This window comes from Vigna unguiculata, chromosome 9, assembly GCF_037176805.1.
Source record: "Vigna unguiculata cultivar grain cowpea cultivar isolate G323 ecotype 2 chromosome 9, ASM3717680v1, whole genome shotgun sequence".
NCBI classification, from domain to species: domain Eukaryota; kingdom Viridiplantae; phylum Streptophyta; class Magnoliopsida; order Fabales; family Fabaceae; genus Vigna; species Vigna unguiculata.
The window spans coordinates 2,836,852-2,859,800 of NC_140800.1; the positions used below are offsets into that span (position 1 = coordinate 2,836,852).

Below are 22,949 nucleotides of genomic sequence, written 5' to 3' on the forward strand. Positions count from 1 at the left end.
CTTGAACTTAATTATATTATTTTTATTATCTTAGTTACAGGGTTTAGTAGTTGAATAAAACATGAAACTAGAATTTGTTATAAATTTAAATCCTTTAATGACAGTTTAAGCTCCTCTGTCAAGAAATGGTGTATAGAGTAAGCCTTGATGATAGTCATTTCATCTTATATTTTCATATCTTTTTCACCAAACATGATAAAGCAAAATGAGTAAAGTAAATTCACACTCAGAATGTAATCTTCTCACCCAAATTGAAGTTACAATTCCCAAAGCAAAAGCCGAAGATATCTTAAGGGGCAATGTTGTGTAGTTGTTACGTGTGAAGGATGAAGATAAGAAAAAGAATAGAACAGGGGTCCCATTCTTCGCTCCTTTTCTTTCATTCTCCAAATCTATATAAAGCAGCAACATTTGCATCAACTAATCCATCAAACCCACACACCTCACCTAGTAGCAGTAACAAAAGAGCCTCTCTCTTAAAAGAATACACAGGTATAAAAAGAAGCCATTTCCCACAAACAAAAACTACCAACCAACAAAGCTACTTCTCTCTTTTCAAGCTTTAAATGAGCACACAAGAGTGAAGGAAAGAGAGAAGCACACCATTGTTGGTTTCAGATACACATATAGCAAGAGAGTTCAATGGGGAAGGGAGAGTTTCATGGAGGGGTGTTGATGCTGTTGTTTTTGTGGGTTTCTGGTGTCACAGCCTCTGTCACTTACGACCACAAAGCCATTGTGATTGATGGAAAGAGGAGAATTTTGATCTCTGGCTCCATTCATTACCCAAGAAGCACACCTCAAGTACACACTCCACTCCAAATTTTCATCATGGCTGCATCAAAGTTTGTTTTTTCAACCATTTCTTGCAGCTTGCATCTTAAATCATGTTTGTTATTGCAGATGTGGCCAGACCTCATTCAAAAAGCCAAAGATGGAGGCCTTGATGTCATTCAGACCTATGTTTTTTGGAATGGTCATGAACCTTCTCCGGGAAAAGTAATGCAAATACATTTGGGAATACTTGTGATTGTTGTTTTCACTGATCAGAAAGTTGAAAGTGGAAAATTGTAATTAATGCTTTATACAATGTTGAAAACTTGCAGTACTATTTCGAAGATAGGTATGACTTGGTTAGGTTCGTGAAGCTAGTGCAGCAAGCAGGCCTCTATGTTCATCTCCGCATTGGTCCCTACATATGTGCTGAATGGAACTTTGGGTAATGATTTTAATGATGTGAATGTACAGCTTCTTATGAGAAGGAAAAAAAAAAATCCTTGGTTTAAAGAAGGAAAATAATGATTCTGAGGAATCACTCAAAGGTCACATGCTCTGTTTTCTGTTCAGGGGATTTCCTGTCTGGCTCAAGTATGTTCCTGGAATTGCTTTCAGAACAGACAACGAACCGTTCAAGGTTGGTGTTTTCATTTTGGAGCCTCACCAGTTTTAATAATTTGCTTATTCTTATTGGTTGATTAGAAAACAGTTTAACGAATTATTGAATCATATGACCAACCGTCCAAATTTTTGTCATGTTAGGCTGCGATGCAGAAATTCACAGCGAAGATTGTTAGCTTGATGAAAGCAGAGGGGTTGTTTCAATCGCAGGGTGGCCCAATAATTATGTCACAGGTAAATACAAGACTATGTATGTATATAATTTTTTGTATTCTTGGTTTTTTTCAATTTTTTTACTGAGAAGTTTTTGAGCCAATTAGAATAAAGATGGTGCTTAATTTGGTGTTTTATGATTGAATTGACAGATTGAAAACGAGTATGGTCCTGTGGAATGGGAAATTGGTGCTCCTGGAAAAGCTTATACGAAGTGGGCTGCTCAAATGGCTGTTGGTCTAGACACTGGTGTTCCATGGGTCATGTGCAAGCAAGAAGATGCTCCTGATCCTGTTGTAAGTTACTCTTTCTTCATCCTAGAAAAAGTTTTCGTGCGTGTGGAGTTGGATTTCAAGATGACTTTTTGACTTTTTTTTCTCACGTGATTCTTATTCTATTCTGATAAATTTGAGTGACCCATTTAAAACTGGTGGTGGGGTTTATGAACAGTGTTATGGATGCTTTGGTTGGGATAAGGTTGCTGCTTTTACCATACCATGATATTTTTGCTATTTTCTCATAAGCCCATTTGACCCTTTTCTCTGTTTGTTTCACCTTTTATTTGGAGAAGGTTCTTTGGCCTATCACACGGTTTTACCAACTTCACTTTTTTCTTGCTTCTTTTGGTTGTCTTATAAGTGCAGTGGTTGATTTGCTTCTGTCTCCATTACTCTTTTTGAAAAAGAAAATTTGAGAAAGTGCAAGATTTTGTTTCAATTGTAGGTTTAATGAGGGAACGCTTGTGTTTTCTCAGGCAAATTGATTCCTCCCCGTTGCATCTTTGATCTTACTTTCTGATCTGTGTTAATTTTCTGACTATGATATATGTATAGATTGACACCTGCAATGGGTTCTACTGTGAAAACTTCAAACCCAACAAGAACACCAAACCCAAAATGTGGACCGAGAATTGGACTGGCTGGTAAGTCCCAACAAATTCTACCATGTAGGTTTTACTTTGTCCTATAGTAGTAAGTTTCATTTCTCTCTTTCTGTAGGTACACTGATTTTGGTGGTGCAGTCCCTGTTAGACCAGCAGAAGACTTAGCATTTTCAGTTGCAAGATTCATACAAAATGGTGGTTCATTCGTTAATTACTATATGGTATGTTGGTTTATCCATTGTTAATAGTTCATACCATGTTCTACATTCAATCAATTCATGTTCTAGAAACTTTGGTTTGAGTCTAATATCTTATTTTTTTAAACCTAGTACCATGGAGGAACTAACTTTGGTCGGACATCTGGTGGTCTCTTCATTGCCACCAGCTATGACTATGACGCACCCCTTGATGAATACGGTAAGTAAAGATAACTTGTTTACATGCTTTGGAAGATGATGAATAGTAAGGCACATTTGAAAAGCTCTTGAAAACTTAGGGAAACTTTTGGTTAAAGTGATATTTGAGGAAAAAGAAAACAAAGTGCACAAATTCACTTTTAATCACCACATGGTAAAGCTGAAAAACATTTTCTCAGTAGCCTGAAGCTCGTTCAATTTTACCACTGTACCAGGACTTCAAAATGAACCAAAATGGGGGCATTTGAGAGCTTTGCATAAAGCAATAAAACAAAGTGAGCCTGCTTTAGTGTCTACAGATCCTAAGGTGACATCGCTTGGATATAACCTTGAGGTGAAGTCCCTAATCTGGTTTGCGATGAAAAACAACAGAATTTCCTGTGCATTAAAAATTCATTTCATTCCTTTTGTTGATATAATCTCAGGCACATGTGTTCTCAACCCCTGGTGCCTGTGCGGCCTTCATTGCAAATTATGACACCAAATCCTCTGCAAAAGCTACGTTTGGAAGTGGACAATATGATCTACCACCTTGGTCTATCAGTATTCTTCCTGACTGCAAAACTGTTGTTTACAACACCGCAAGGGTAACACAATATTGCTCACTGAGTACACATGAGTTTTGCTTCTTTTATTTGTTTATGTCCAGATTTCACATTGAACAGCAGACAAAGATTATGGTGTTTTTGAACAGAAATTTTTTAGTGTGAATATTTACAAAATTTACCAATTTAATGTAGGTTGGCAACGGTTGGGTGAAAAAGATGACTCCTGTAAACAGTGCATTTGCTTGGCAGTCATACAATGAAGAACCTGCCTCATCAAGTCAAGATGATTCCATTGCAGCACAGGCACTCTTTGAACAGGTCAATGTGACACGGGATTCTTCAGATTATTTGTGGTATATGACAGAGTAAGTATCTTTCAACTTATCAAACTTCTCAAAGAAAAATTATTGTACATGCTAACTCTATCCTCACTCAATCTGATCAAATTGTTGTCCTTTTGTTCAGTGTCTACATTAATGGTAATGATCTAAAGAATGGTCAATCTCCTGTTCTCACTGTAATGTCAGCAGGCCATCTGCTACATGTTTTCATTAATGGTCAACTTTCAGGTGAATAACATGGTTATGCCTCTTTTACCTTGTGTTTATGAACTCCAGTTTTGTAAATTAAACTTCTTTATGGTTGCAGGAACTGTGTATGGGGGATTGGGGAATCCTAAGTTAACATTTAGTGATAATGTGAACTTGAGAGTTGGCAATAACAAGCTTTCATTACTTAGTGTTGCCGTTGGTCTCCCGGTTAGTTCTCCATTTTCTGATATCTGAGTTTCCTATAACATTTTTAATTTGTTGGTTTGTAATATTTTTAAATCTTAATCATGTTTTGTATTAATTTAATACCAGAATGTTGGCGTCCACTTTGAAACATGGAATGCGGGGGTGTTAGGTCCAGTCACTCTGAAGGGTCTAAATGAAGGAACACGAGACTTGTCCCGACAGAAATGGTCTTACAAGGTTTGTTGTCTTGTTTATATCATTGCTCATGTGCAACCTTACAAGGTTTAATAATAATGCGGGTAAGCATTATCTAAACACAAGATCAACAAGTCAATAAAAACTGAGGCGAAGACTAAACAGTAAAGATACTGTATAAATAGATACCTATTGTTAATATATGTTGAAACAAAAGTTCATGAGAAAATTAACATTGTGCCATTCTAGGACAGACAGGAATGCATTACATCATTGAATATTGAAAACTGTGGACGAATTTAGACCATGTAGACACTAAGAAAAACTTCAACTAAGTACATGTTGAGCAGATTTGGAGCAATATGCAAAAGATTATGCACTTCTGCTTTCAGAAAGATGCAGCAATGAAAACAAAATTTATATGCTATTGGACAGGTTGGACTGAAAGGTGAAGCCTTGAACCTTCACACTGAGAGTGGGAGTAGCTCTGTTGAATGGATACGAGGATCATTAGTGGCTAAAAAACAACCTTTGACATGGTACAAGGTAAGAATAAAATTTCAAAAAATGTTGCATTTCTGTTATTGTTATAGATCATTCACCTCTATCTGTTGCACAGTCATTTCATGTCTTAATGTCCTTGATGTTTTCAGGCAACTTTCAGTGCACCAGCTGGCAATGATCCATTGGCTCTAGATTTGGGTAGCATGGGAAAGGGTGAAGTATGGGTGAACGGTCGCAGCATTGGTCGCCATTGGCCTGCATATATTGCACATGGCAGTTGTAATGCTTGCAACTATGCTGGATACTATACTGATCAGAAATGCAGGACAAATTGTGGAAAACCATCTCAGAGATGGTGAGGATTTGTAACTTTTTGTCTAACAGTGAGTTATGTAAAAGCTTGAATATCACCAGAGCTTATGTTTTTGCCTTTGGACAGGTATCATGTTCCTCGTTCATGGCTGAACTCAGGTGGTAACTCCTTGGTCGTGTTTGAAGAATGGGGAGGTGATCCTAACGGAATTGCTTTGGTAAAAAGAACCTAAAGTGTGATATCATCATGCTCTCCTAAAAGGGTACCCAACTATTAATTTTCTTTTAGTAGACAGACCATTTGAATCTGAAATTCTCCATTTTTTCTTAATCATTTTCTTATTCTTCTCACTGTCTTTGTGCAGAGCAGTATTGGCCAGCAATATATATCTTATACTAATGTCTAGGAAACGAAAAAAAGCTCTCAAGTGAGTCCTATGCGGTTAGGACCCTGTGATGCAGCAATTTACAAAATAAGTGTGGTTCAGATGTTATTAGGTTCAGTATACAAAGTATTTGAAGTTCATCATTGGTGCTCCATGTCTTCTGGTTGTTGAAGTATACCCTCAAAAGATTGCCGAGGCCTAATCATGCATTGTCTTCCCAAAAACAAAAATGTATATAAGAGAAATTGGATGCAAAGACTGTGTACTGTGTACATAGTCAGGCTACTGTGCTGAATATTGAGCCCTTACACATTTATTTAATTTACTATACAAAGGAAAGAATTGGACACACAAAAATGTGTCAGATTACTATTACATTCTGCCAAAAAACAATTGTGTTTTCTCTACTAAAAATATATTATGTGACAGATTGAAAGAGTAATAATAAAAGTTGCTTTCGAATGTCAATATTTATCTTATTACATCATAACTTTGTACCGGTGTGTTTGTCATCTTTGCTATACAAAACATCATTATGTAATATTGTCTTTATTACATAATGTTAAGAAATAGACTTTAAATCTAACTCAGTCTCACAAAACTGACTTGTAAGGTGAGATTTGCATCCACTAATATACACTATTGAAATCGCGTTATTTCTAGTCGATGTGGGATCTCCAACACACACTCCTCGTGCCAAAGCATATATATATCAAGTGTGAGACTAAACATTAATGGATGGTCTAATAGCATCCCAATAACGGGTGGTATGATAGGTTCAACCGACAACAATTCTTGCTAAGATAGACTCTAACTCATGAATCTGATATCATGTTAAGAAGTAGACTTTAAGCCTAACTCGACCTCATAAAATTGACTTGTAAGGTAAGGTTTGTACTCAATTATGTACACTATGAAATGATATAGATATAGTCTGGTGTGATGATCATAGGCTTGCTTACTCATCCTTGTAACTTCTGAAATATGAGGATATCAAGAATAAGGAGAAAAACATGGTATGATAAAGCATTTTCTCCGGTGGTTCTCTTCACTTCTGGATGTCAACTTTACTAACTTATAAATTATTATATTATAAGAATAAAAAGTTACCCAAGCAATCAAAACATGAGAACAAAAGTGTAATATATGCAATGGTCTAAGTGCTTTTAAAGTTTGAAGGAAGAAATAATGTTTTCTCAGCTGAAAATGAGACCTGGTCTTCTGATTCTAAAGTCAATGATATATGGTTTTTTGGTGTTAACGAACAGCAAAGAGCAGAAGGAAAGGAATCTAAGAATCACAGACATGAACACTGGAGACTATCACATGTAAACTGACATGACAGGAACATATATACTGCTACACCAAAATATAGAGAAGGTACAACACTAAATAATCTAATTCTTCCATCCAACCTTCAAAATTAAAATATCCTTTTAACTTAAAATTTATTTAAAGACAAATTTAAATAGTAAAAGAAAAATAAAAAATCCCAATAAAAAGAAATATACAATTTGTTTGTTTAAAAGGAAAATAAGAATCTAACCTAATAAAATTCTGACTTTCCAAGGTCTAAAAGAGGATCAATAGCACATGAAATGTGAGGAGGAGGAAGGAGCACCAACAACATTTGTGCAGACGTAGCATCCACCATTGGTGTTTTTGGTTTGATCACTCACCCAGAGATGAAAAGACAGGGATTCAAATTTCTAGCCAGACAGATTTATGTATGATTTTATCTTACTATTTAACCATTTTAGGTTTTTTTATTGAACTATTGTTGATTTTAAATTATACGCAGATGCCAGAAATAGTTGTGATCTCTTGTCACTCTGCCCAGAACCCTATAATGTGTTTGGTGAAAAAACCAAAAATACTAGTTTATTTTGTTCTAGAGAAAAAGGTGTGGATCAAATATTTTTCACAAAAAAAATCTCTTTAAAAAATATGGTCTTACTTTAATGAAATAAAAAGTTAAAATGAGTACTTTTTAGTGAAGCTTTGAGGGGAGTTTTTTGTGTTAGCTAATGTGGAGTTTATTCGCGTAATTCTATCTTCTAATCTCCAAATAGCCTATAATATCACATTTTTAATATTAAATTATTTTTTTATCAATATTAATTTCAGTTTGAATACTATCTATAAAGTCTTGCTTTTATGTTCAAATATTTAAATTATTTAATCATATACTTAAGGTGTTTATAAATATTTAAGGAATAAAAGGTAGTATGGCTAAATTAAGGGAGTGAGAATAGTATTTTGGAACCCATATGGATAGTGACTAGACTTGGGTTTATATTTTGGGGTTTAATAGAAAAGTCATAAAATAGCGGGGTGAACTTTGTAATTAAGGGTGTAAATAGAAATCTGAAAAACCTCTTTTTATGAACTCTTCTTCCTCATCTTCCATTTCCAAAAACCTCAAAGTCCTCTTCTTCCTTATTTTTAAATTTGATCTAAAAACAAACAAAGCAATATTACGTAACATCAATCTTGAAATCATGTTCTAGGTATGTTTTTCTTCTTTCTTCCATTTTCATCTTTTCTCTTATATATGAAGTGCATGCATGGCTAAATAGTTGAGATTGTGGGAGAAATTGAGTTTTTAGCTATTAGTATTTAGAAAATCTTTTAATTTTAAAAATACTTTTCATATGAAGATAAAAATATATTTAGTTATTATTTAAATTTAAAAATTAAAATATTGTAAATATTTTATATTCAATTACATTTTATTCTATTTATAAAGTACATAAATAAAATAAAATAACAAGTTACCTCATAAACTTATAATTTTTTGATAATAGGTAAAAATAATAATACAACCACAACAATAACAACCTAAACTCACTCTTTTAAAAACTTAAAAATGGTGTCAATACCTTAAACTTATATGAAATTTATATAATTTCTCTTTATTAATCCCTAAAAAACTTTGACATTTCATATTCTTTTACCTTCACATATATTTTAAATTTGTAAAAAAAATAAAACAAAAGACACATTAAATGATATTTCTTGAAATTACAATTATATCTTGTAAATAAAAGTATATATTGGGTTTTGGGAAAATAAAACCAAATTCGAAGTTGAAAGTGTTTGACTAATTCTTTTGTTCAACTCCTATTAAATAGAAGATATTAATGTCCACCAATAAAATATTATCAATAACTTTATATTGTTGATACATATAATATTATTTACACTTATAATAAAATCTTAAATTATTAAAGAATGAATTAAATGTGGATTACATGTGTGACAAGCCCACAAATTTATTTCTTTTGAAGTGTTAGATTAAGATGTATAATACTACAAGTTGCTATTATGGTTGATTTTTCTAGATAATGATGTAATAAATATTTTCAATGTTTAGATTTCCCCTTTTATGGCATTTGAATGATGTATAATATATCTACTTCCCCTCAAAGATAGGAATGAAGAACAAAGAAAACGACAAGTTCCACAAAATTCCAAGAAACTATGATGGAGAACACTGTAATATTATCAATAAAACAAAGAAAAAGGTTAGACTTTTCTTCAAAATAATAATTAATATACACAATCATTAAATATGTGTGAGAGAGAAGGAATTAAATAAGGTTACTCTATCTAATAATTATATATATATATATATATATATATATATATATATGTATATATATATATTATATATATATATATACATATATATATATATATATATATATATATTAATTTTGACTACCAAATTAAAAAAAATGTTGAACAGACCAAGTTTAAAATTTTGTAAAGATATTTTACTAAACAAACTAAATTTGAGAATTCAAGAAAAAAGCAGACTATAAAATTACACAACTACAAATATTTGTTTTTATCTCAAGATTGTTGTCCATACACTTATGCTAGTTTCAAAATGTTTAATTATTGGATTAATAAAAGTTGAATAAACTCATATTTGAAAATAGTTTCATTATTATAGTCATAATTATAAGTTTCTTTTGGAATAGAGAAAGTACCCAAAGTTCTATGTAGCTAAAAACTATTTGATACTTTATCACTCAACTTTGATTTAACACATGATGATATGTTTATTTAAAATATAAATAAACAATTATTGTTTAATCATGTAGCATTTGAATGTATAACATTCAGGATAATAATGCTTCATTAAAAACTTGGATGAATAAATTTAGTTTATTTATTATAAACAAACTATTCAAAATATGACTTTACTAAATTTGAAACATGATGTTACAAATAGGGATAACCTAGTGGGAGGAATATTTTTATTCAGAGAAGTAAATTTAAGCTACATAACAATGTATATATTACAATTCCACCATTCTTTTATTTTGTAGAAAATCAATTTTATGGTATAAATATTTATGAGCATATTCTTTATGTCTTAGGGTAATTATAATCTTGTAGCATTAGGACTTTTACCATAACGATATTGTTTATAAAATAATTTCGTCAATTGAAATTTACTTGACTCTCGAAAGTTCTGTTTTTATGTACTTGTCAAGGATATAAAAGTTGGATAATTAGTATTTTGATAGAGATAGGTAATGTTTGGTTTAAATGACAATCTAAGTAAAGTGATGTAACTTTTTTCAGAAGAATTCACAATATTTCATCTTTCATAAATAAACTTATTATTATTATTATTATTATTATTATTATATATTTTATATTGTTAAATTTCGTCTCTCTTTATTTTAAACATTATAATATTTCTATTTTTACATCAATTAATTATTTTAATGTTATTGTTTGTTGGGTTAAATACGTGTTTAGTTTGCAAATCGACACAAAATTATATTTTATCTTTGTTACAAATTTTAATACAATTTAGTCTCCAAACTTTTAAAAAGAATGGATGTAGTCATACTCATCAAAGGACAACAATGTTATCATGTATGTATCCATGTGTGTCTATGTCATAATGTGGACGTAAACATAACAATATCGTTTGTCACATTAACACATCTTTAACATTGTTTGCAGTGGCAGATCTTGGTCAATGTTTGTGCAGGAGCCAAAATACACTCAAAATTTATATATTTAATTGTTGTGATTAATACAATAAAAATGAATACATAATTTAGGATAATTGTAATTATAAAACAAATCACACATCTAAATGATTGACCTTCTTTCTCATATTCTTGAACTCATTAATAATTGAACTAGTATTAAAATTTTTGGCTATATTTTTTTTCAATGTAAATAATCATATCGTTGGCAAAAATTCGCAATCTTGTTTTGATCATTTTCATTATAGAAAATTATCCTTCTATTATGGCTGTAGAAATAAGAATAGTTAAAATAAGATGAGACGAATTAAAGATGATCAATCAAGTAAATGTAATTTACTTTTCTGTTTTTGTCAAAGATTGATTTTTTTTTGTTGTATTCCTCATAGGTATCTTCTCTTTTATCAATTTTAAATAATTAATCTATTTTTTTTTCATCAATATACCTATGTTTAAAAAGAAGACTAAAAGATAATTTATCATAATCTAATAAAAACTTAAGATACGTAATTAATAAAAGAAAAATCTATGATAATTAAGCCACAATTAAAAACCAGTTATGAAAAAACACTTTGTGCATTACTTTTTCTTCTGTATGAATATACAAAATGCTCGTGAGATAAAAAATAAAATTAACTATTAAATTAATATTTTACTGTCAAGTGAGATAAAAGAGAATTATATTTTTTTTTCTTCAAGAATAGAAGAAAGCATACAAAAAATAAGAACATAGAATAAGAATTTGTGTTCAACTCTTTTTGTTTTCTTCATAAACAAAAGAAAACAAAACAAGTAAAAGTGAACAGTAAGTACAGTAGTTAGACAAAATTCAAATATTCACTAATTATGATCCTTAATTCCAACTATTGATTACACACATTAATTTTCTTTATTTGTGTAATATCTCAACCATTATTGTATATCTTCAGTTAGCTTTAGTTAAGGAAGTATATGTATCGATTAGCATAATTATAATAATTGTAGGATCATGATTATGTTGTAACAGTTGTATTTCATCATGATCAATGCAAATTAAGCAAGTTCAATACCATTTTCTTTTGTGATAACCTAAATGAGAGAAAATAAAAAATATTTTAATAAATTTATTTATTTTTATTAAATTTAATTTTATGTTTTATTATATATTAGCGTTAAATGTTATATTTTATAAAATAAATAAAAAGATACCTAATTTAATTTATATAATAAAAATATATAAAATAAATGTTATATACTTTTATTATTTAAAATTTTCCAAAAATTCAAATTTTTACATTTAATTTAAAAAATTAAAAAATAAATCAATTTTCATATACACGTATGAATAAAAGAATTTCAAAAAATTTAAAGATAAAAAATATATTTAACTTTTAAATTTGAAAGTAAATATATATATATATATATATATATATATATATATATATATATATATATATATATATATATATATATATATATATATATATATATATATATATATATATATATATATATATATATATTGAGCTCAAACATGCCAAAGGTAACTTTTTCCACATCATCAATTCTAGGTTACTAATCCTTAAAAATAAAGAGGATGAACCTACATTTTTATTTATCTTATTTAAAGAAGTAATATATCTAAATATCTCATTATCTCAATTCATAACTCAATAGTTACACTATAAGCATAAAACAAGTATTACCTTCTTCTTAATTGTCATTTTACATCAATCAACTCAATAATTCTCATCACACTGACTAAAATCAAACATAAATAAATATAATAGATTGAATAATAAGGTGTAGGAAAATATTGTTTTATTAAGGTTCACACACTTAAAAACATTATGTAATGAAAATAGAGTTTGTTTGTGACGATCACCACACTTAAACCACTAAAAAGTTATTTGAACAATAATATATACCAATTGGCATAAAAAAAAAACTAAACAAGTAAAATAACCTAGTTACTTAAGTTTAAATTTAATATTTTTCCAAAATTAAAATTAAACAAAATTACATTTGTAATTTCTTAAAACATATTTAGACATAAAAATTAATAAATATAAGTTTAACCGAGATGTCAAAATATATAATTATGGGTTAAATATGTTTTTTTCCTTAACTTTCAGTAAATTTTAGAATTAGTCCATTTCGAAACTTTTGATCAATTTAGTCCTTCACCTTTCAAAATACGTGAATTTAGTCATTTTAATCCAATTTTGTTAAGTTTATTTAACATTTTAAGCACGTTTCACAGTAGTATTTGACTTAACATTAAAGCAAAAATGTATCAAATAGTATAAATAACTCAAATACAATCCTCAAATGCGCTTCAAGCATCAAATAAACCTAACAAAATTTGATTAAAAGGACTAAATTCACGTATTTCAAAAGATGAAGGACTAAATCATTCAAAAGTTTCGAAATGGACTAATTCCAAAATTCATTAAAAGTTAAGAACAGAAAACATATTTAATCCTATAATTATATATACCATGTGTTTTTAATTAAAAATAATAGTAAATAACATATAATAAAATTATGAATATGATAAAATCATTTGTGAAGGGTAAAGCTAGTGCACTTGATAGATCCTGGAGAAACTATAGATGTACAGATGGGAGTTGACAATACTGATGGAAAGAAACAACTTGGTAAGTAGCATATGTGGTTGTTGGTTTGGTCCTCTCTTCTTTGCAAGGAAACAACACCATATCACATAATCAACAACACAAATTGATGGTAAAGTGATAATCAAGAAGTAGTGTTGTTGAAACATTATTAACAACATAGCACACAAGAAGAAAGACTTGTGAGACCACTCTATGTCAACAGTTACTTAGCTTCTTCTTTTTTTCTTTCTCCCTAGATATGGCACAAAAGGCCAAACAACAAAACTCACAAATATCCACTAAACTCCAAAACCAGCTCCAAGGGAGAAACCAATTTTGTGGCTCAAGAATCCTATGCCTACGCTTCACTTCTCTATACGCCAAAACCTTACATCACTCACTCACTCCTCCATCACCATCAGTGTTTTCAGCCAACTACTTTGCTTTTCATTTCTATTTTAACCCACACCATTCATTGCACAATTTATTAACCACTTTCTATCTCAAATTAATATATCTTCATGTACTAACAAAATTACTAAAGTCAAACACAAATGTTCCATAAGTAGTTTTTTATTTCGGACCTAGTTTATAAAATAAGAGTTGTACTTATTTATATAAGAATTAAATATATTTTTGGTCCCTTAATTTTTAGTGAATTTTGGAATTAGTTCATTTTGAAACTTTGGACAAATTTAGTCTTTCATCTTTCGAATACGCGAATCTAGTCCTTTTAATAAATTTTGTTAAGTTTATTTGATATTTCGTACGCATTTCAGGATTGTATGTGAATTGTTTATACGGTTTGACACATTTTTGTTTTAATATTAAGTCAAATTACAATTATGAACATGCTTGAAATGTCAAATAAACTTAACAAAATTTGATTAAAATGATTAAATCCACGCATTTCGAAAAATGAATGACTAAATTGATCCAAAATTACAAAATAGACTAATTTCAAAATTCATTGAAAGTTAAGATACCACAAACATATTTAACCTTTTATATAGTTCAATCATACAAAACTCTCAAATATAACTTAATCATACAAAATTCGAAATTAAAGAAGTTATCTTCTTTACAATTAAGGAAAATTGTACTTTGATTCTTATTTTTTGACTTTCATAGTTTACTTTCTAACATGATTTAGTCTAACTCATTAATTAATTAATGTACTACTATTTTTTTTTATTTTTAAGAAATCAATGACACATACTAAATTATGTAAAAAAAAAAAAAAAAACTTTATCATTGTCCTGTAACTCATTTGTAGAGTGAGGAAAAAAAATGAGATATGTGTGAATATGCATAAAGATAAGGATGGGAAATGGTGAATTGCTTATGGCATCTGTTTTGGATTTCACGGAGGTTGATATGTGTAAAGTGAATTTGGTGATGTAAGAGAGAGTAGAGCGAAAGGCAGCAACAATTGAGGTATGATTCGAATCCTTTACCCTTTGTACCCATTCCAACACAATCATTCTCAGATGAATCCCTCCCTGTCAAATTATGGGTCTCAATCACCTGTCTCTTACTCATCAAAACTCAAATTTGATATACCCCTCTTTTAATTTTTATTCATTTCAAATACTTAACGTAAATGCATAGTCACAACTCAAATTACAAATCATTGGTTAAATTATAGTGGGTCCAATCTCACTAAGGTAACAGTTCATCTCAGAAATGTTTTTACATTCTGCAGAAACTAACATGAAAGTAGGAGCTTTTTTTAAATGCTTGGTTGAAGAGAATAAAACCCTTTCACTTTCACTTTTTGAGTATTCCTCACAATCAAGTAAATAAGCTCGTTTACCTTCTAAAAAATGATTAATCTGTTGCCCATAGAATCCATTTTGTTCTTGTTAGGTTTTACACAGGGAATATTACTGGCAGAACAAATACTAATGAGACCAACTATATAAGACATTGATACTATTCTCAACTCAAAACTTAAAGTAACGAGTTTATAGGTCTTCATTCTTATATGATGTTCCACTTTCTCATTTTTAATCAATGTAAAACTTAAACTCACACGTATATTCTTAATCGTTCTCTACTAACAACATACACGTGATACCCTGTAACTGTGGTGGTACCCTTTGGATTCAAGCTCCAATGCAGGGAAATGTGGAGTAAACAATGTAAGAGGCTTTGACTTGTGAGCGATTAGGCTTTGATAAGTGTGCATAATCTGTGATTAAGAAAAAATTAATGGTAAGAATCTGATTGAATAATTAAGAATTAGTGTGTAGAGTGAAGGAAGCTTATTGATTTTATTGAAGATTTGTCGATACATGATTGATTATGATATGGCTCTAAGTAGGACAGTGGCTTAATTAGGTAGTACAATGGGAGAAAAATAGTGGGGTAGTGTCCAACTCCAAACATATCTTCCCTCTCTAATCAATCTATGATACTAACGTATCTGCACTATCTTTTATGAAGATCCAGAGAAAATGTTTAGGTACATAATTTCCTTTGCTTCATGCCATGTTTCAGACTGTACTACGACTACCATCCAACATCAACATGAACATCACTAGGTCACCCTTATAATAATAATACTATGTTATAAGAACATGGATCTTGTTGTTATGGTCTTTATGTTGTGTTTTGGATTTAATCATCTCAAAGTTTTAAACAAAAATATATATGGTAGGTACTATTGGTTTTTTAAATGAATTTTGTTTTTTCTTAATTTTTTAAATTAAATTATTGAAATTTATTATTTAATTATTTTGTGATTTACATATATGCAGATGCTATTTTTAATTTACTGTTTTAATCACTATTTAATTATTTATTTTGATTTATATAATGTTATGATCTAAAGTTGATTAATCAGATTAATGAATTAAAATTAGGTGGAAAAGAGTACATCAAAATATTATTATCTTTTTATTAAATGAGAACATCAACCATAACAATAAATTTAGTAAAAATTTAAATTAGTCATTTTATTGTGTAAATGAATTAAAAAAATAACATGACAAGATAAAAAAATTACATTAATATTTTTTATAAAATATTTAATTAGGATATAAATTATGATATGTGGACATGTTGAAACTTATATTTAAATAATTCAAAGTAAAATACAGTAATATGAATTTTTGTTAATTACAATTCATAAATATGAGTTTAGTAATTTAATATTTGAGGTATATATTTGTTTCTGAACTCAAGTATTTTAAAATAGGATTGTTTATATATATATATATATAACTATAATATATATACTTATACTTTGTTAATAAAAAATATAAATGGAACAATGATATTAAGATTTTGGATTAAAAATAAAATATATAGATTTTTTTTCCTGTTGCTATATCAGAAAAAAAATCAAAACAACTTATTTTTTTTAAGAAAAAAAGTTAAACTTGTGTTTATTAAAGTATTTAAGTACTATAATTTATAAAAATGAATAGTAGGTGAATTAATTAAAATAATAGGTAGCTATTATCATGTTGACGTTGCGCACCCATCACCGTTTACCAAGATTCATGCACTGTGCCCTGTTCTGTTCTGTTTTGTTCTGTTCTCTTCTGCTTTATCTCACTTCTTTCACAGCAATTATATTATAAAGTCTGCAAACCGTTGACCACAAATATCAAAGATGCTTCTTGCTTCTTTCCTTTGCTTTGCTCAGATATTTATTTCCTTCAATATCTATCATCTATCTTTAAATTCAATATACTAAGTTTTTCTTGGACCGTACAATTATTATTCAACTTGTTTTTTCATTTAAAGTGTGCTGCTATCTGCTTACAAACTTTGAAATAATCTCATACTCTTATCCTATGCACCACACGATTAAATAAACACTTCCACTTCAGCTTTTGTCCCTCACTAAGTATTCTTAAAATGAATGTTGTTTGAGAAATATTCGTTCTTCAAAAAAATATCAACAAAACTCACTGTTACATACATGAAATTGGCAACATCTGCTGAGATACATCAAATGTTTGTTTGTTGACAAGTGTTTTTAGAATACAGCTTCATCTGTAAATCATAGAGTTTAACAGTCATGTGATGAGTTTTACTCTATTTATCGATCATTGTTGGCATAATTGTTGTACAACTTAAAAGATTACTTTATAAGTTTTTTCAATTAGTTGAGCAGAATGTTTGATCATGGCAATTTCATTTGACATGTCAGAAAACTATGAATAAATATGATTGATGTGCCATACTTATCGTCACACATGAGCCATGTACACTCTAAAGAACTTGATAACATTGTGTAGTGATTGGTGTAACATAACACTCCTGCATGATTAATGTAAAACTGTCTGAGATTTTTTAACCTTGAAGATTTGAAGAAGAAAAACAATAATACAGTGTGCAGCAATTTGATTATAATTGTTGGATTTGTGTGTAGGGTGTCCTCCGTAGGACTCATCTAAGGACAGTCCATCGGTTGATCAGGACCATTGACTTGTTCAGTTGGTGGGCCGTCCCTAACTCTATTTACATGTGAGGTTGGTGAAAGGCACTATCAACCTTTTATTTATTTATTTTTCTTTCTGGTTTATTATATTGTGATTTTCACATTTTTTTCATTTCTTTCACATCATGAAATGTTGTGTAATTTCCTTTGATTTTCCCCCCTCTGGTAAACCCCATAGCATAGGTTGTAGTCATAGACATTAGTCTTATAGCTCAGTGCTCAGTGACTGTCTCTGAATTATTACTCACTCGTGGGCATTTATGGCTGTGGGACACACCTACCCATGCCAATATCAATTTTTAAGTAACACTTGAGTGACATTCAACCATTTTGAATTTGCTTGTAATTCTAGTAGTAGTTGCTGTTGTTCTAGTGAGTGTGTGTGTGTTTTCTAGTTTCTAGCTAAAGGAAAAGTAGACCCCTGTCTTTATTAGGAGGGATTAGTAATTAGTAAATAGTACTAAACAACAACTACAAACAACGTGAAAAACTAAAAAGATGTCACTACTACTTCAGATAATGTACTCCATAAAAGTTTCAAATTGTGCTGACACTTCTACTTGTAATTTTTATCACAACCTGGTGTTGTAGAAAATTATTGGGGTGGGTCACTACACTGGGTGAATTTTAAAACCTGGGCTGCATAGCATGGAAAACAGTTGAAGATTTTTACATTTACTATGTCTCTGAGTGACTTTGGATTATATTTATTCTCTTTCAGGAGATAGATATTTAGTAGTAGTAGTAGTATTATTGTGATAACAATTATTTATTTACACTAGTGAGTTAGTGATTGGCATCACTGCACCCCTCAAAAAAAAGTGCAAGAAAAAGGGGATTCAGTGAGGAAGCAGAGAGGCCAGTTATAAATTGATTGTCAGTAACTCAAATCTCACCTTCACAGTTCACACCACTTGTGTTGTTGTTGTTGTACCACTCTGTGTGTTGTTTATTTCTCCCCGTGTGTGTGAAAGAGTGAAAAGCAAAGCTATTTTCTAATCTTGTGAGTAGTGAGTGTGTGAAGTAACAATGGTGGTGAAGAAGCCACGGATAGTGATAATTGGAGCAGGAATGGCAGGCCTCACAGCTGCCAACAAGCTCTACACTGCCACTGCCTCCAAGGACTTGTTTGAGCTATGTGTTGTGGAGGGTGGAAGCAGGATTGGTGGCAGAATCAACACCTCAGAGTTTGGTGGTGACCGTATTGAGATGGGTGCTACATGGATCCACGGAATTGGAGGCAGTCCAATTCACAAAATTGCTAAAGAAATCCACTCACTCCGCTCTGACCAACCTTGGGAGTGCATGGATGGGAACACTGATGAGGCCATCACCATTGCTGAAGGTGGCTTCCATCTCCACCCTTCCATTGTTGACCCCATTACAAAGCTCTTCAACACCCTCATGGAATATTCTCAAAGGAAGCTCAATGAAGCCACTGCAAAGGGTGAACTTGAAAGTTATCACAACCTGCCTGCTCTGGCTGCTAAGGTTGCTTCCAACAGGTCTGGGAACGACAACCTTAGTATTGGCTCTTTTCTGAGACAAGGCCTGGAGGCTTACCAGATTTCAAAGGAGCAAGAGGAGGTCAAAGGGTGTGGGGAGTGGAGCAGGAAGTTACTTGAGGAAGCAATATTTGCAATGCATGAGAACAACCAGAGGACCTATACATCAGCTGATGACCTCTTGACACTGGATTATAGTGCTGAGAGTGAGTACAGAATGTTCCCAGGTGAAGAAATCACTATTGCTAAAGGCTACTTGAGCATAATTGAGTCCTTAGCCTCTGTGTTGCCACCTGGTTTGATTCAGTTAGGTAGAAAAGTCACAAGGATTGAGTGGCAGCTTGATGAGAGGAAGGGTGTGGGAAATGGCTGTTGTTCTTCTAGGCCTGTGAAGCTGCATTTTTGTGATGGCTCCGTTATGTCTGCTGATCATGTCATTGTCACAGTTTCACTGGGAGTGTTAAAATCTGCTATTCGTGATGATGATGATGATGATGATTCAGGTATGTTCTGTCCTCCTCTTCCCCCTTCCAAAACTGAGGCAATTTCAAGGCTTGGCTTTGGGGTTGTTAACAAGTTGTTTATGCAATTAAGTCCAAAACATGGAGGAGGGAAACATGAATACCATCATGAACATGTAAATGAAGACTCCGACAAGGGGTTCCCTTTCCTGCAAATGGTTTTCCATTCACCTCAATCTGAAACGAGGCACAAGAAAATACCATGGTGGATGAGGAGGACAGCCACCCTTTTCCCCATCTACAACAATTCCAGTGTCCTCTTGTCTTGGTTTGTGGGGGAAGAAGCACTGGCACTCGAGTCACTCAAAGATGAGGAGATCATAAATGGAGTTTCATCCACAGTCTCGTGCTTTCTACAGCATTCTCAGTGGCAAAAGGGTTCCAGTTCACATAGATTGTGCAATGGGAATGTGAATTCTGAGGAGAGATCTCAAGAAAATGAGGTGAAGTTCAGTAAAGTCTTGAAGAGCAAATGGGGAACTGATCCCTTGTTTTTAGGCTCATACAGTTATGTTGCAGTAGGGTCAAGTGGTGATGATTTAGATGCAATGGCCGAGCCATTGCCAAAAGATAGCAGTTGTCAGCCTTCTGCTTCATCTCCACTTCAAATTTTGTTTGCAGGGGAAGCAACTCACAGAACTCATTATTCCACAACTCATGGAGCTTACTTCAGTGGTCTCAGGGAAGCCAATAGGCTTCTTCAACATTATCATTGTGTTGGGATTTATAATAACTAGTTTTTCTTCCTCCTTTTTCTCTTCAAATTTTTGAACATTAATCTCTATGATATTATTCCCATTTTCATTTTAAAACGTCTTCGTTTCTCTTTAAGGAAAGTAGTGAGTGATTTGGGAGAAATCAATATTAGAAGGGGGCAAGATGAATAGTGAGATGGGGACCTTTAGATGTACTACTTGAAGTAATTTTTCCCCAATATATTCCTTTCTCTTCATTTATATGAGTGTAGTTCTTTTCATTTAATCTCCTTGTTAATCTTCAAAAGAAAACCAGATGAGATTTTTTTATGACATTCAGGATTTGAATTTAGGGACTAGAAAGAAAGCTTCAGCTATGCAATGCAAGAACCCCCATCTCCATGTGTGTGTCTCTCTCTGGCTTCTCTCAAAGGACAGGATCCGCCAAACCCGGTTCTTTCCAGCTTGGAATCTCCTCATTAGTTCTATGAAATGAAATATGGCTTGTCAAGTGCTCAGGCCTATGTGTTCCTGTCAAAACATTGATGCTACCTTTATGAGAATTGCTCCTTGATGTGATATAGATAGAGCTTTTGTAATTAAGTGCAATTCAATTCATGTTGATTCCATTCTACATGTAAAATGAAGTTTAATTTGATCAGTGTAATGTAAGGCAACAAAATGGATGACTTTGTATGTACATATATGTATTATTGTTGATAGCAATAAGCAAAAGCAATGCAATGATGGTGGTTGGGGCTAGCTAGGTGTGATGTATGTATGTATATCTATCACAAACGAAACACAGACTAAACAAGTTTGATTCCAAAGAAACAAAGGGTAATAACAGGAAACTCCAAAAGCATTGATTTGTTTGAGTGATATATATTAGAGGTGTGTGGGAATGAATAAATGAGCTGGCTAAAACTGTATAGGATTCACATGAAAATGGATAGAGGCAGCAAAGGTAGGGTCCCATTATGCACCCCCCCTGCCCCCATGACCAGTTGCGGTCGATCAGACCAATAACCAAAATGTCCTTTAACAATGAGACAGAATTGTAGATGCTTATAGCCATCTGATTGCAGTGATCTTTTGTGCAGAAGCTCTCTTGGTCAGGATTCATGAAAACGACTGGTCCCATTCTTCTGCATAGTAGTACGTATTTTGGCAATAGGACAGACATACATATATGTAGACCACTTTGCTCCAAGTAACAAAATCCCCTACCTACCAATTGTTATTCAAACCATCATTCATACTTTTTACTTCTCCCTTCATTTTGGTCTCCTTTCACACCCATGTTCTTGTAGAACAGCCCCATGTTACAATAATACACACTTTCTGTCATAATGTGTCTGTCTGACATTGCCAACTTCTATTTTCTGTGCTTCAAAAATTCACCCCTTTGAATTTCATGCATCTTCTCAACCAAACAATGAATCAATTCCATCATTCTTTTTATTAGAGTTAAAAACAGTACTTAAAAATCAGTTATGTTATGCTTAGGTAATTGAAAGTGTTTGATATTGTGAATTGGTAGTAGTATCCTTAGGATAATGATTAGGAAGACCCTTTGGGTAATAAAACACCGAACAAAAGTCACATGGAATAACAACCTGTTTTGGGGTCACTAAAATTGTGGCAGTGGCTTGGTGCATTTGCTTGATAAATGCTAACGGATTATCTAAGAATATCTGTTTGGTGACTGTGAGGTCAAATCAAGTGCAATGTAAAGTGAGTATTATTGTAAGATTTCCCAAGGCCCTCCCCGTTCCCCATTTCAAGTTTTTAACTCCACCCTCCCCCTCCTTTTAAAAGAATAAATAAGGAAAAGAAAAGAAAATAAAAAATAAAAAATAAAACACTGAAATGGCCCACTTGTTCTCTCTTTTTGCCTCTTGTGGGCTTCAATCACCCTTTGATGATTGCACACCACAGACCAATCTGTCATCTAGTCCTTGTCTGATACATAAACCAACAAATGAGAATCTACATTCCTCACCTGCTAATCTAACATCTTAATTACCAAAACATCACCCTCTTTCCATCCAATTATCATTATGCTCACACACCTTCATTGGCAATATTTAATGCTCACCACCCCATGTAATTGACCACAACATCTGAGGTCTATTCTGCTATAATCAAGTTGGTGTGATAATTACCCCATTCATTGCTCAAAATCTTTTGAAATTAATCAGAAATCTTTTGAATTAAGAACAGTCAATGCCACACAATCCTACTCTAGGTTTAGGGGCTGCCACTTGATTTGGTTTAACTCTAGTAGGACCATTGAATTGACTACACGTGCACATTGGAAAGATTTCATTGTAAGGATACATACAAACAGATAGATAGATGGTTTGGTTTGTATGATTCAATCAAATTCAAGTGTAATGTGTGTGCTCTAGCCCTCTGAATCTGATAACTGAGCATAAATTTAACTTAATGGCAGACAAATTACCTCTCATTATTGTACTCATGGCCCTGTCATGCACTTAGTACAGCAAGGGAACTGATTCAGTCACCAATTAGAAGAATAGAATGAAACAATATAAAAAC

The 22,949-nt window shown here is 31.8% G+C and overlaps 2 protein-coding genes across 2 annotated transcripts; both read left to right on the top strand.

Annotated features, from left to right (window-relative positions):
* The first annotated feature begins 410 nt into the window (after positions 1-410).
* Positions 411-6,060, top strand: LOC114163163 (beta-galactosidase-like). The gene is made up of 19 exons (XM_028047296.1): positions 411-804; positions 904-999; positions 1,107-1,219; positions 1,348-1,414; positions 1,540-1,632; positions 1,764-1,907; positions 2,445-2,533; positions 2,610-2,715; positions 2,824-2,911; positions 3,126-3,244; positions 3,336-3,497; positions 3,651-3,823; positions 3,924-4,027; positions 4,107-4,216; positions 4,322-4,432; positions 4,826-4,936; positions 5,044-5,249; positions 5,334-5,469; positions 5,572-6,060. The coding sequence occupies exons 1-18, from the start codon at positions 643-645 to the stop codon at positions 5,437-5,439; spliced, it is 2,160 nt and encodes a 719-aa protein (XP_027903097.1). The 5' UTR covers positions 411-642; the 3' UTR covers positions 5,440-5,469; positions 5,572-6,060.
* A 12,200-nt stretch (positions 6,061-18,260) lies between these two features.
* On the top strand, positions 18,261-21,084 carry LOC114163345 (putative polyamine oxidase 5). The gene has a single exon (XM_028047601.2). It carries the CDS (start codon positions 18,693-18,695, stop codon positions 20,424-20,426), a length of 1,734 nt encoding a protein of 577 aa, XP_027903402.1. The 5' UTR covers positions 18,261-18,692; the 3' UTR covers positions 20,427-21,084.
* Positions 21,085-22,949: the final 1,865 nt, after the last annotated feature.